The following is a 13,346-nucleotide window of genomic DNA, read 5'->3' on the forward strand; positions in this document are numbered from 1 at the left end:
CTCTTTTCAAAGCACAGTTTGGAGGATGTGCTGTGGCATAGTTTAGTTTCACACAAGGTGAAACTTTCTAGCTCCAAACATCATCTATCGTATGGAAATGATTGTGTGGCAGAAAATGTCTGCATGTCCTGTCCAGCAATCCTGGTGAGTCTGTACATGCAAGCACCTAGTACATTAACCAGTACTTTCCTCCTTGGTCATGGATGCATTACAGTCAGTCTAACCAGCAAATTTGTGGGTGCCCTTCAGTATTCCAAAGCCATTGGAACAAGGAGTGTTCTTCATACCTTCACAGGGTTTAGACCAGACCTTCTGTTAGCTTCTGTTTTTCCTTGATGCGACCAGTGATCGTCTGACCTCCAGGATAGCAGAAGGTGGCCAACTGCTGCTGTTTGTACAGCTACAATTTTGTTCAAGAAATTAATTCTCACAGAAAATGACAGACCAATCTACCTGTGGGTGTAAAACAGTGGCTGAGAAGTGAGAAAGTCTCCTTCAAATAGAAGGTAGGACTCATTCTCCACAAGGCACTGTCTTTAGCCCCTTTCTTGGTCAGGTTCAGCATGCTTGCTCTGGGCAGGTCCTGGCTCAGTGTGCTCCCCTCAGAGGAAGAAGCTGCATGGAGAGGAGAGAAGAGGCCTTGCTCAGGTATGGACTGCAGCCTGACCGCATAGGATTTAACCTAGAGACATCTGTGACCCTTATTCAATTCACCCAGTACAGCTCATTCTGCCAAAAAAACTTGGCCCAGGTTATGTATAAAATGCCACTTTGCAGTTGTTTCCTGTACCAAGTTTTTAGACCTTTTCTCAGAGGTTTCTAAACCTCTCGGTTTGGTCTGTTTTCATTCATGTTAAGGTGATGACATGGTGAGTGTTAGGAGATGTTGACAAGTTTTCCGGGTCTGAAATGACAGTCTAAAAGAGGGGAGGGGATGTCTCTTTCAGGTTTGTTGTGACTTGTATCATCATACTCAAGTCATGTCAACCAAATTGTGTCCATTTGTGAAAAGAGAGTACATGAACAGAATTAAAAACAAAAATAAAATAACAAGTATCCCAGGGATGATGTATTTCTTGACATGGTGAATGAATTGTGAGCCTGGAAGCTCATCCGTTATTTCCAATTACATCACCAGGTCTAATAAAAGATATCCCCTCTTCCTAAAAAATGCCATTGCTTTTGTTTATTTTGGTGTTGGAAGAACCTATTGACTTAGGATTGATATGTTGTGTAAAGGCTCCATAGCTTTTATTTCATATTTGATGGTATTTGATGGCTGCAAATATCAATTTACAATTATAACTTAGGCAGCACTCGAGGTTCCAGTCAAGGGAGTCTCTGACTCCAAAGTCTCCAGTGGAGCTAAAATCCGTGTCAGATTGTGGTCCCTGGTTTGAAAGGTGAGGCACAGTCAGACATGTGAGGCTTCCAGAAAGTAGTCAAATCATCTGTTTGTGTTTTTTTAACAAACTTGTTATTAGCATAAACTTTTAAAAATATGTATACTTAAACCAGCCTGTTTTAACTTTAGTGTTTTGTTTGAAATAATCTAATTAGGAAATTGTGGCTCTCCGGTTTCTACTGCATTGAAATTTTTGGGCTTCATGATTAACAAAACTGGCAATAGATAACAGCATAAGAAACCTTGGTTGAATATATTTTGATTAAATGAGTTCATTTTCCTAGGACAAATTTGGCCATGTTCAATACAGCATTACATGTAAATGTCTGGAAAAATTGCGTTTTTCCTAGCAGGAGGCATGAGATTACTATAATCCATAGCCTCCACCACAGTATTAATTAGCATGGCTCTCTAACCAGGGACGTAATATTTGTAAATGAAACTCTAGAAGGGCATCAGTAAGGAACAGGATGTTGAAGCCAAATGGAAAACATGAACCAATAAAAAGGCTGAACTAGCTAGAAGTGCAAGCTCAGCCTTTGAAGTTAGTTCAAGTACTGCATGCTTTAATTTTGGTGTAATCTTATGATGGGGGTATAAACAAGAACTCAGAAACAGATTTTGTAACATTTGGCCCAATTGTAGATGAATCAGTTTGTTGATGGTTACCAACAATTGCACAGCCAGAGAAGCTGTGGTCTTTGTTAAATTAGATTGAATAATTGGCTTCAGTGGGAGTTTCGGGTGCAGAGCAAATGAAGTGTCACGGCCCTTGACTCTCGTAAGATTCCTCAGCAAAGGCTAAGCTTTTGCATTCAGAACAACCTGAATATGGATTCAGAAAAAGTAAGTCCCTCAAGAGTTTGTCTACTCGCTCCCCTGCCCCAGTATGAGTCTCAAAATACATTCCTGGCAGATGGATGTATCTTACCTATTTTTAGAACCCCTCTGATGACAACAAGGATACCAAAAGCTCTCTGGGCAGTTTGTTTCCAGTGCTTAACTATTGTCTTGGAACTAGTACTAGAGTTAGTACTACATTACCTTGGCAAGCCTTGAGTTTTGATTTTGTTTTGCTATGGGGTTTTTTTAACCTAGTTTTGTGTGGAGCTGCAGGGACAAAAACTTGTTTTCCAAGTGTTTCTAAAGGCCTACTACTGCCAGGTGCTGAAGCACCTCTGGATATCTGAATTAAGAGAACAAGTTTCAATACATTCAGCAGATTTCAGGATCAGGCAGCCAGGAGTTAAGATGATCTTTGAACTGAAAGATCATAACTGGAAGATGAACACAATCATACACTTTCCATTTTTAGAGCAAACATTCCATTCATTAGCTTGAAAATAATAGATCATTTATTGTAGTCTTTAGTGAATGGCCCAACACGTGCTGTTAATTACTTTCTCATTTGGGAGAAAAAACACAGAAATTTATTTTTTTTCTTGTATATAATTTCTAGAGGGAAAAGAACTCCCAAAAAGTGCATTATTTTCTCTTTCCAGCAGCCATGCAAACCTCTGGAAAGAACCATAATCCTCAACAAAGCAAGTGTAATGGCTGCATCCTCTCAAATGCAAGTGAGCACAAATACAAACATTTCAATGAAACACAAAGACCTTTCTTTAAAAATAAAGTACATATAAGAAAATAGTTGGAATAGGAAAAAGATGATATACAACAAAATTAAGCCCTATGTGATTATGACAGTAAAATAGTTTACCAAACAAAGTAATTTTATGCATATATGTGTATAATGTATATATAGTTATATCTGCACAGAAACACACACAAGTCCATGAAGTGCAGATTTTATAGGCATGTAAATGCCTGCACATATACATATACACTATAGAGATATGACAGACTCAATTCCCAAGGTACTTTTTTCAGGAGTGAGTGGTATTCAAACCAGTCGTGGTCTGGGGTTTACAAAACCAGTACTGATCAGTTGGGTCTTGCAGCTGGGATGAAATTCATATAGTTGCCTACAGGCGAAAACTACTAAGAGTGCTGTAAGCTTGTTGATTACATTTACTGAGCCATAGGCACCATGCCTGATCGTAATGAATATTTCCAATGAAATATCTGTACCTACTGATTCTGACAAATGGGGGATATTGCATAAGCTATTGTGTGCCTATGCATTCCTTGAGTGTGATGCTGTGTTTTTTTCTTGTCTGCCTTGTCATTTGTTTCATTTAACTTTCTCATTAACGGCACAATTGCTCTGCTTTGTTCAAAAATCCTTTTCTGAGAAGTGAGTATTACTTTCTTTTTAAACTTCTTGCCAGCACCAGATTTTCAAACACCTATGGTACAGAGGAATCAAGTACAAGATTGTTTTGGAGGAAAAAAAAATATAATTTTAATCTAAAATTAAAAGCACAAATCCACTTACTACATTTCAACTTTTCCTTTGACATGAAATGAAACCTTAACGTGAGAAATGCACACTGTGAACAAATACATAATTAACATGTAGAATAAGCAATGCTGTTGTCAACACTTTCACATATGTTACCATGAAACTAAAAATTTCAGTTAGTAGAGAAATAGAAGGAAATCCAAGTAAATGCAGCCTGTGCTTGACATATAAATTAGCTTGGCTCGATGAATCTTAAAAGTAAGAGAATCTGCGCGTTGACTACCCTTACCATACTAGGACAGCTTGGTGGGTCCTGCATCATTCCAGTCTCCTCCAGCAGTCTGATTAATTATTACTTGGTGGAGTGGCCATTGTGCAAATGCTTCCTCAAATCACTGGTAGAAATCAGAATGTGTGAGTTCATTAGCAGGTAGGCAGAAAATGTAGACTTTGGTATTTTGTGTTAATCCAATCTGCTGGACTGGCAGAACCTTATTTGAAGGCTATGTAATAAGAGGAAAAATTAAAAACTACATAGCAATACCATGTGCCTTCTGATTTGGGAACTACAATTTAGCCTGTTAGACATGGACCTGTTCCAAAAGTGCACATTCAAACAATCATGCATGAAGGAGTTAGAAACACAGATGTGAATTATAACTCTCTGAAATCCTGGGTATGCTCCAGATCAGGCCATTAGAGGTAGGTTTGAACTGTGAGCACAGATTCAGATCTAGAATTTTTGTTCAAACCTGTCTTTCCCTAACATTTTTACAGCAACTACTGAATGTATTAAACCCAGCAATGTTCCATAAGCTAAAAAATGAATACCAGTTAACCCCGTCTTAGCTGTATTCAGACATGATTCACAGCGACTGACTAAAAGCATTTCTATAAAAGGTGGTAACAAAGATCTTCTGTTGAATGTAGTCGGGCAGTTTAAACAGGTTAAATTCAAGCTGGATTACTGCAGCTACGTTGACCGCGTACAGCCGCACAGTGATCAGTATGGCCCAGTATTAACATTAGAAACATAAATAATTTAAGGATTTTCTTTTCCGAGTTTGGGGGAGAACTTTGAAACATCTGGTCTCTTTTCAATCATTTTTACACACACATGATCTAAAGTAAATAGTTCTCACTAGTGCAATAGCATACGAGTGGTACAGGATAGAAAATGTCCCTAGGTCTGTAATACTGCACAAGGCTAAAGGCAGAGAAGAAGCAATGAAGGAACACCTGTCATTTTCCAGTACTCCACAGGAAACTGAGCGCCCTGCATTTATGAAAATACCCAGTTCATTGGTGCTTTTATCTCCAGACTTTATTAATGCAGGTTTCTCTTTATTTCTATATCTCTTTCTATATCTCTATATAGAGATTATTATATATTAAAATATATTTTAATAATTCTAATTATATATTATTAATTATTAATTATAATAATCATTATAATTATATATTATTCTATATATTATCTTTCTATATCTCTATAGGCAGATAGGAACAGCCTCACGCTCACAGGCCCTTGTTCTCATGGGAGACTTCAACCACCCTGACATCTGTTGGAGTGAAGGTACGGCCCGGCACAAGCAATCCAGGAGGTTCCTCAATTGTGTGGAAGACAACTTCCTTCTGCAAGTAATAGAGGAGCCGACAAGGAGAGGTGCCATGCTTGACCTCGTGCTTACCAATAGGGAAGGGCTGGTTGGAAATATGATGCTCCAGGGCAGCCTTGGATGCAGTGAACACGAGATGGTTGAATTCGAGATCCTTGGGACAGTGAGAAGAGCGTGCAGCAAGCTCACTGCCCTGGACTTCAAGAGAGCAGGCTTTGGCCTCTTCAGGAGCCTGCTTAGTAAGGTTCCATGGGATACAGCCCTATAGGGCAGGGGGGCCCAAGGCTCTTGGTTGTTATTCAAGGATCACCTGCTCCAAGCTCAGGAGTGTTGCATCCCAACTAGAAGGAAGTGCAGCAAGAGGGCCAGGAGACCTCCTTGGATGGATAAGGAGCTGCTGAGGAAAATTCAAAGGAAAAAAGAGGCTTATAGAAGGTGGAAGCAGGGACAGGCAACCTCGGAAGAATACAGGGATGCTGTCTGGGAAGCTAGGGACCAGGTGAGGAAGGCTAAGGCCCAGTTAGAATTGAACTTGGCTAGGGATGTTAAGGATAATAGGAAGGGATTCTATAGGTACGTAGCAAGTAAAAGACAGACTAGGGACAACGTAGGCCCCCTTCGGAAGATATCGGGAGAACTGGCTACCCAGGATTTGGAGAAGGCTGAGGTTCTTAATGACTTCTTTGCCTCGGTCTTCACTGGCAAAGTCTGTGATCGCACCACCCAAGACTTGGAAGGCGAACACAGGGACTGCGAGAATGAAGACCCTAGGCCCACTGTAGGAGAGGATCTGGTTCGAGACCATCTTAAAAACCTAAACGTACACAAGTCCATGGGACCTGATGACATCCATCCACGGGTCCTGAAGGAGCTGGCGAATGAAGTTGCTAAGCCACTGGCCATCGGATTTGAAAACTCATGGCAGTCAGGTGAAGTTCCCGACGACTGGAAAAAGGGAAATATAACCCCCATTTTCAAGAAGGGAAAAATGGATGACCTGGGGAATTACAGACCAGTCAGTCTCACCTCTGTGCCTGGCAAACTCTTGGAGCAGATTCTCCTGGAAGACATGCTACAGCACATGAAAAACAAGGAGGTGGTTGGTGACAGCCAGCATGGCTTCACTAAGGGGAAATCCTGCCTGACCAATTTGGTGGCCTTCTATGATGGGGCTACGGAACTGATGGAGAGGGGCAGAGCAGTTGATGTCATCTACCTGGACTTGTGCAAAGCATTCGACACTGTCCCACACGACATCCTTGTCTCTAAATTGGAGAGACATCAATTTGATGGGTGGACCACTCGGTGGATAAAGAACTCGCTGGATGGCTGCACGCAAAGAGTTGTGGTCAACGGCTCGATGTCCGCTGGAGACCGGTAACGAGTGGTGTCCCTCAGGGATCGGTGTTGGGACCGATCTTGTTCAACATCTTTGTCGGTGACCTGGACAGTGGGATTGAGTGCGCCCTCAGCAAGTTTGCCGATGACACCAAGCTGTGTGGTTCGGTTGATACGCCGGAGGGAAGGGATGCCATCCAGAGGGACCTCGACACGCTTGTGAGGTGGGCTGATGCCAACCTGATGAAGTTTAACCATGCCAAGTGCAAGGTCCTGCACCTGGGTCGGAGCAATCCGAGGCACAGCTACAGGTTGGGCAGAGAAGAGATTCAGAGCAGCCCTGTGGAGAAGGACTTGGGGGTGTTGGTCGATGAAAAAATGAACACGAGCCGGCAGTGTGCGCTCGCAGCCCAGAAAGCCAACCGTATCCTGGGCTGCATCAAGAGGAGCGTGACCAGCAGGTCGAAGGAGGTGATCCTGCCCCTCTACTCTGCTCTCAGGAGACCTCACTTGGAGTATTGTGTGCAGTTCTGGTGTCCTCAACATAAAAAGGACATGGAACTGTTGGAACAAGTCCAGAGGAGGGCCACGAGGATGATCAGGGGACTGGAGCACCTCCCGTATGAAGACAGGCTGAGAAAGTTGGGGCTGCGTGGAGACCTCATAGCAGTCTTCCAGTATCTGAAGGGGGCCTACAAGGATGCTGGGGAGGGACTCTTCATCAGGGACTGTAGTGACAAGACAAGGGGTAACGGGTTCAAACTTAAACAGGGGAAGTTTAGATTGGATATAAGGAAGACATTCTTTACTGAGAGGGTGATGAGGCACTGGAATGGGTTGCCCAGGGAGGTTGTGAGTGCTCCATCCTTGGCGGTGTTCAATGCCAGGTTGGATGAGGCCTTGGGTGACACGGTTTAGTGTGCGGTGTCCCTGCCCATGGCAGGGGTGTTGGAACTAGATGATCTCAAGGTCCTTTACAACCCTAGCTATTCTATGATTCTATGATTCTAAGTCAATCTTATTTGCAAAGCAAGTCACATTGATTCTTCTCATGTAAAAGATGTAGAAGGTGTGTCACAAACTAGTCTGGCCTTGGCCACTCAGTACTGTATAGTAAGAGAACCAGTAAATAGAAACTGGGTCTGCTGAACTTGGTCTATTGCTGTGTCTGCAAAGTACCTCTCTGCGTTCATTGGTCTCAATGCCTGATGATTAAATACGAGATTTCCACACCTTGGAAGGGACAAATGAATTCACAACTTATTTAGAGTTTTAAGACCATTCCCTGGTAATAGTACTTCAAGAAAGAGCACCTCAAAAGAAAACATGAGGAGTACAGAGGCAATGGCAAAACCAGCATTTTATGGACACAAATGAGAAAGCATTTTGCCCTGTTTTAAATGACCACTACCACTGTCGTATAAGTGTGCACCTTAATAACATAATCCAGTGCTATATATTTTCCAGAATGTATCTTAGTCTGATACTTTGTGCCATGCAGTAGCAGGACAGAAGTCAAAGCAAAATGTATAAAGCCCCTTCCTGAGTTGCATAGGCACAGCTTGTGTTGATACCAACAGTATTTGCATGAGCAACATCAGGACTGCACCCTCAAAGATTATAAAATGTTTTAATAAACATGACAAGTCTGATGAGAGAAAAGTGAAATACACACTTCTAGCATCTAAGCATAAATATTTAAAAATCCAAGTGATGGCTTAAAACAATTCCAAAATAGTCCCAAGATGTTGCATTACTTTGGAGTAAACAACAGAAGTAAGTAAGTCTGAATGAATGTGATTGGATTGTGTGTTTTGAATGCCACTAAAGCATAAATTTATCTAGAATTGTTTCTAGGTTTGCAGGTTTCTGGAAAAAGAATTGGTTTTATTGTCTGTAGTAGCAAACTCCACAGAGAACTGTTGCTCTGCTATAGACTTCCAAAACTCCAAAGTATACATAGTTAAAATAAACAAGGAATAACAGTTATCTAAAAGGAGAGGTATTAGAATTGTTGAATAAAACTTTCTACCCCTTTAGAACTGCTGAGCTCACATAGATGTAGATCAGCAAGCTGAGGGAGAAAATTTTTCAAGAACAAGATAAAAAGGCAGTAGGAGTGCAAGCTTTCTGAAGTGAGTCTTTGTTTAGAACAATAAGGTTTAGTTAATCTCTGTACCTGTTCAGTTCTCAGGCTCTGTGCTGGAACTGGCAGTAGTCATTACTTGCTCCCTCAGCATGAGACTAAAACCACGATTCTGTTACAGATGTATCACCAAATAGCAGTTATGTGGTATTTACCATTGGATCAGATTAGATTCAGTAACCCAGAAATGAAAGGGTCCAAGTCTCTTAATATGTTCCTTGTCCAGTTGCTCAATACTTCTTCAAAATTAACACATTAAATGGGCATAATGGTATGACCTCTGTCTCTAGCATTACTAATACATGTTATCCTCCTCAGTGGCGTACTAGAGACATGGGTTATAAGTGACTGTGCATGTGTGTGTGTATGCACACATATATACATGCATATATATTTTAGTTAACATGGAGACAGAAGCAAACTGGATTGAGGGTTGTCATTGGCTTGCAGAACTTTGAGTGCATAGAGCCAGTTTGCAAAATTTTGCTCACTCATGGAAGTACAGAAAAGTACTTTTTTTCCCTTTGTTTGTTGATAGATGTGTATGGTATTAATCATAGTAACTGTCTGGGACAGTAGATTTTGCGTGGGGGCTGGTAAATTTTCGTTAACAATTTGGCAAGGCTGGAACGTATTCACAAAGACTTGGTTTTATCATCTGTGACAAATATCTCAATAATATTTTTCATTTTAGAAGTAAACCAAGTATGATTCAAGTCAAAGCTACCAGCATAAGATAAGCACTGTCTACATATTACTTGTCTCAAAATGCCACAAAGGCAAGAATACAACAAAACTGAAACTGAATGCTGCGCTACAGCATTTGGTTGCGTGCACTGTTCTGACCACAGCAGTAGAAGGTGGCCTTTCACATGTTTTTTAGACTGATATACATCACTACATTTATGGCATTTCATGGTTCTTCTTTGCCTTTCACATTAATGAGTGGTAGGCCACACAGTACCACATGTGTTCTACGCACTACAAGATGCTACATTCCACACTCTTCATATATATTGTGCATTAAAGTTTACTGCTTCTGGTAAATTTTGGGAAAACATGAAAAATGGGGACAAGAATTTTATGTTTTACTCCCTTGTGGTTTCCACCCAAGACATCTTTCTCAGGTTATATCACACAAGCAAACAATCCAAACACCGAAGGAATGGAGATAAGCATGAAGCAAACTGCAGATTGTGGGGAAAGCAGAAACTGAACCAATTATCTCCATTGCTCCTTCTGCAAGGATATATGAGCAGGGCAGCTATATCCATAAAAGAGAATGTCTTTCTTCCCTGCCAGTCTGTTTGAAGTGACTCCTGATGGAAATCCCATACAACTCTTGGTCATTGTGTCAAGAGTCAAAAATTAAAAGACAATTAGTCAGCTGTCACTTCACACTGAGAAGGAAAGTACTCATGAATGGTCCTTAGCAGTATGGTCTAAGAGCTCCAAGTTAAGAAACTTTACTTCCAACAACTGAGACAGGGCTGCTTGGCTCATTCTCATTGCCCAAGAGATTGAGAGGGATAACGGAAGACAATCCCATCCATAACACAGGAGTAATCCTCAGGGACTCAGCAAGCTGGAGCTCACTGAAGTGCCTTTTCTCTTACATGCGTTACACATATGTAGAGATGAATGGAGCCAACAACTTTGTGGCTAGGGACTGGTGTTTAAAGTGGTCTGGAAAATGTGGAGAGGTCTATCGTCATCCTGTCCCCTGCCTAGCAGTTAATTCTGCCCCTGTCCCCTTTTAGCTTCCCAATTAATCCTTTGGCCCTAGTCCCAACATAAACTCTAATCCAGTTAGTTCTTGAACTCTTAAAATTGTGAAAAGAAGCAAGAAAGCAGAGAGTGCTGCACAAGAGCTAAGAGCTCCTGCAACCTTCTGGTGAGCAATGCCTTGGGACTAATGACATATGACAAAAGTTCTCAATCACATCTGTCCCCTGATGTATTTTACGCCTTTCAGGTGGATCAAAATCAGAAATGAGGCAGAGGATGTACTTTGGACCAGAAATCAGACAGGATTGGAAATAAACCACAACAGATTTGATTTTATGATAGCTAGACACTTCTTGAGTTGTCTTTGATGAACAGAAGTTGCGAGAATAGCAGTACTGAGATCATAGTGTGCCAAGACACACAGCTTCAGGGCTGTCAGTTCAGTGCAGTGTTTCACTTACTCATTAGATCACACACTGAAGAACTGGGTTTGATCATAAGATCTTTAGGCCCAAGACTGCTTAGTTGTTTGTACCATGCATACTTCAGTGGAATCTTACTCTAATTTGAGCCTCAAGGTGTAGCGTTAAACAAATAAGTAACACAAGAGTCAGCATCACAATCATGCTGATATGGAACACACTGGAAGGTGTTTATTTTCTACCCCTGACTAATGTCACATGGTTCTTAATAATATTCCAGGTCATCATCTTTGCTTCAGAAATGTAAGGACAAACCTTCCATGCACATTAATTTTGTGTCTCATGACCACCTTCGTTGAATGTCTCTGCATTCCCTTCCTTCAGAGAGATTTTAATTTGCCTGCAAAAGAAAAACGAATGTCATTGCTGTGTTGAAGCCAATTGAAATCATCAGAACAGTCCTTCAACAAATGCATCAAAAAGAGGGAAACAAGGTGTGGTTGTGTTGTTCCTCACTAGCAGTCAGTCTCCCACCCAGGTGCTCACCTCCTTACTTCCCCCACTCCCCCCAGCAGGACAAGGAGAAAAAAGAGGAAAACCTTGAAAGAGAAAGCTTGTGGATCAAAATAAAGGTTGCTCACCAGTTACTGTCACAGGCAAAACAGACCTGAATTGGGGAAATTAATATATTGTCAGAATAAATCCTTACTGATTCAGGTAGTGGGAAACAAAAACAAGAAAAAGAAGAAACAGACGTTTACACACCTAGAGAAGACACTTTTCCTGCCTTTCCCAGGTTCAAGTTCACTACAAGCACCTCTTCTCCTCTCTTTGTTATCACTACAAGTTGCACTCATTTCATTTGGTAAGGCACTGGAAGCCCCTTCTTCCTTCTCGTTCTTTTCCTCTACTGCAGCATGGGTCCTCCCGGGGCTGCAGGGAATATCTGCTCCACCGTAAAGCACCTCCTCCTCTTTCTCTGGCCTTGGTGTTTCCTATGTTGTTTTTCACTCTTTTCATTCCCTCCTCCTCTCTGTCTTTCCTTTATTAAACAGATTTCCCCAAGGTGCCACCATGAGAGGCTCATCTGTGTCCTGTGATGGATCCATTGGAGCTGACTGGAATAAGCTGTGTCTGGCATGGAGCAGCCCCTGACTTTCCTCACAGAGGCTGCAGCTACAGCCCCCTCCTACCTGCACCTTGCCATTTATACCCAATACACAAGCTCTGGACACCTTTGTAACAAAGTGGAAAGAAGCTGTTCCAGCAAGAGCAGCAGTAGTCATCTGTAGATATCTCACCCTACCAGCAGAGCAATCAGATCACTGCAGAGCACGGTTGAGGACAACACCAGGGGATCATGATGGAGGAAGAAGAAACCACTTGTGGGAACACAAGCCATTGGGAGGGACTGGGCAGGGCTGGCAAATCTCCAGTGGTATTGCAGAGCGAGCTGCAACTGAAGCTGTTGGGAGAGACCTCTCAAACAGCTCAAGACCACTACTTTATCACTGTGTTAGCCCATAGCAAAGCCTGATGGCTGGCAGTAATGCAACTTCAGGTTTTGAATACAGGGTGGGCCAGGGACTGCTGGGTTGTCCTGCAGCAAGAGCTGCAGCTGCCTTGGAGGCCCTTGTTAAGCACTGGGCACAGCTGGAAGCTTATCAGCTACAGAGGAGGACCAGAGCCCCTGCACAAGGACTCACCACAGTGATGTAGCCATGTGTGAAGCAGAACTGCAATACAAAAGGCATAAATGTATGAAATACAGTAACACCTGCAGGGGTGCATAAGACCCAAGGTGACTGGATGACTTTAACTAGAGGAGGTGACAGGAGGACAATAAGAGAACATGAGGAAAAACAGGGAATGCTGCAGTTATCTCTAAAGCCGCATACAGAAAATGCTGCCGTAGGAAGAATGTGTTCATACACTGAGAATTTCAAGAGGACTAGCAAGGGCAGGACACCAACTTCTCTAAAATAGCAGTGCTGAAATACCGAATTAGAAGAGGAAAGAGGAGCAGAGGAGGAAGGGCAGCAATAGTCCAAATTCTGTTAATTTTTTCAAGTCCACTTAATTTCAGCATAGGCTTAAGAAAACAAACCAAACCAAAACCTCCAGGGGATACTTCCATCTAGGAATTCAAGCTTTCAAGCAAAATCTGGTTTTCTGTCTTTATCAGACCTCTGTGCTATCCACTTCTTTCTCCCATTCTAATATTTAATTGGCTTTGGCAGAGATGATCTATAACTAGTTCTATGTCAAGCCTTTGCCAGTAACTCCATGGGGTCTGAGATTCCTCCAGTTATCTCACACTCCT

The 13,346-nt window shown here is 42.0% G+C and overlaps 1 protein-coding gene across 1 annotated transcript in view; it reads right to left on the reverse strand.

Annotated features, from left to right (window-relative positions):
* Positions 1–298: 298 nt before the first annotated feature.
* The window catches only part of RGS22 (regulator of G protein signaling 22), a gene marked incomplete at its 3' end in the record, with an annotated part of 73,547 nt that continues 60,499 nt past the window's right edge, over positions 299–13,346 (reverse strand). Inside the window, exon 27 of the mRNA XM_080609724.1 lies at positions 299–400. Within this exon, the coding sequence (XP_080465850.1) occupies positions 299–400 (102 nt within the window). The remainder of the gene's footprint in view (positions 401–13,346) is intronic.

This window comes from Psittacula echo (assembly GCF_963264785.1).
Source record: "Psittacula echo genome assembly, chromosome: 2".
In the NCBI taxonomy this organism is placed as follows: Eukaryota; Metazoa; Chordata; class Aves; order Psittaciformes; family Psittacidae; genus Psittacula; species Psittacula echo.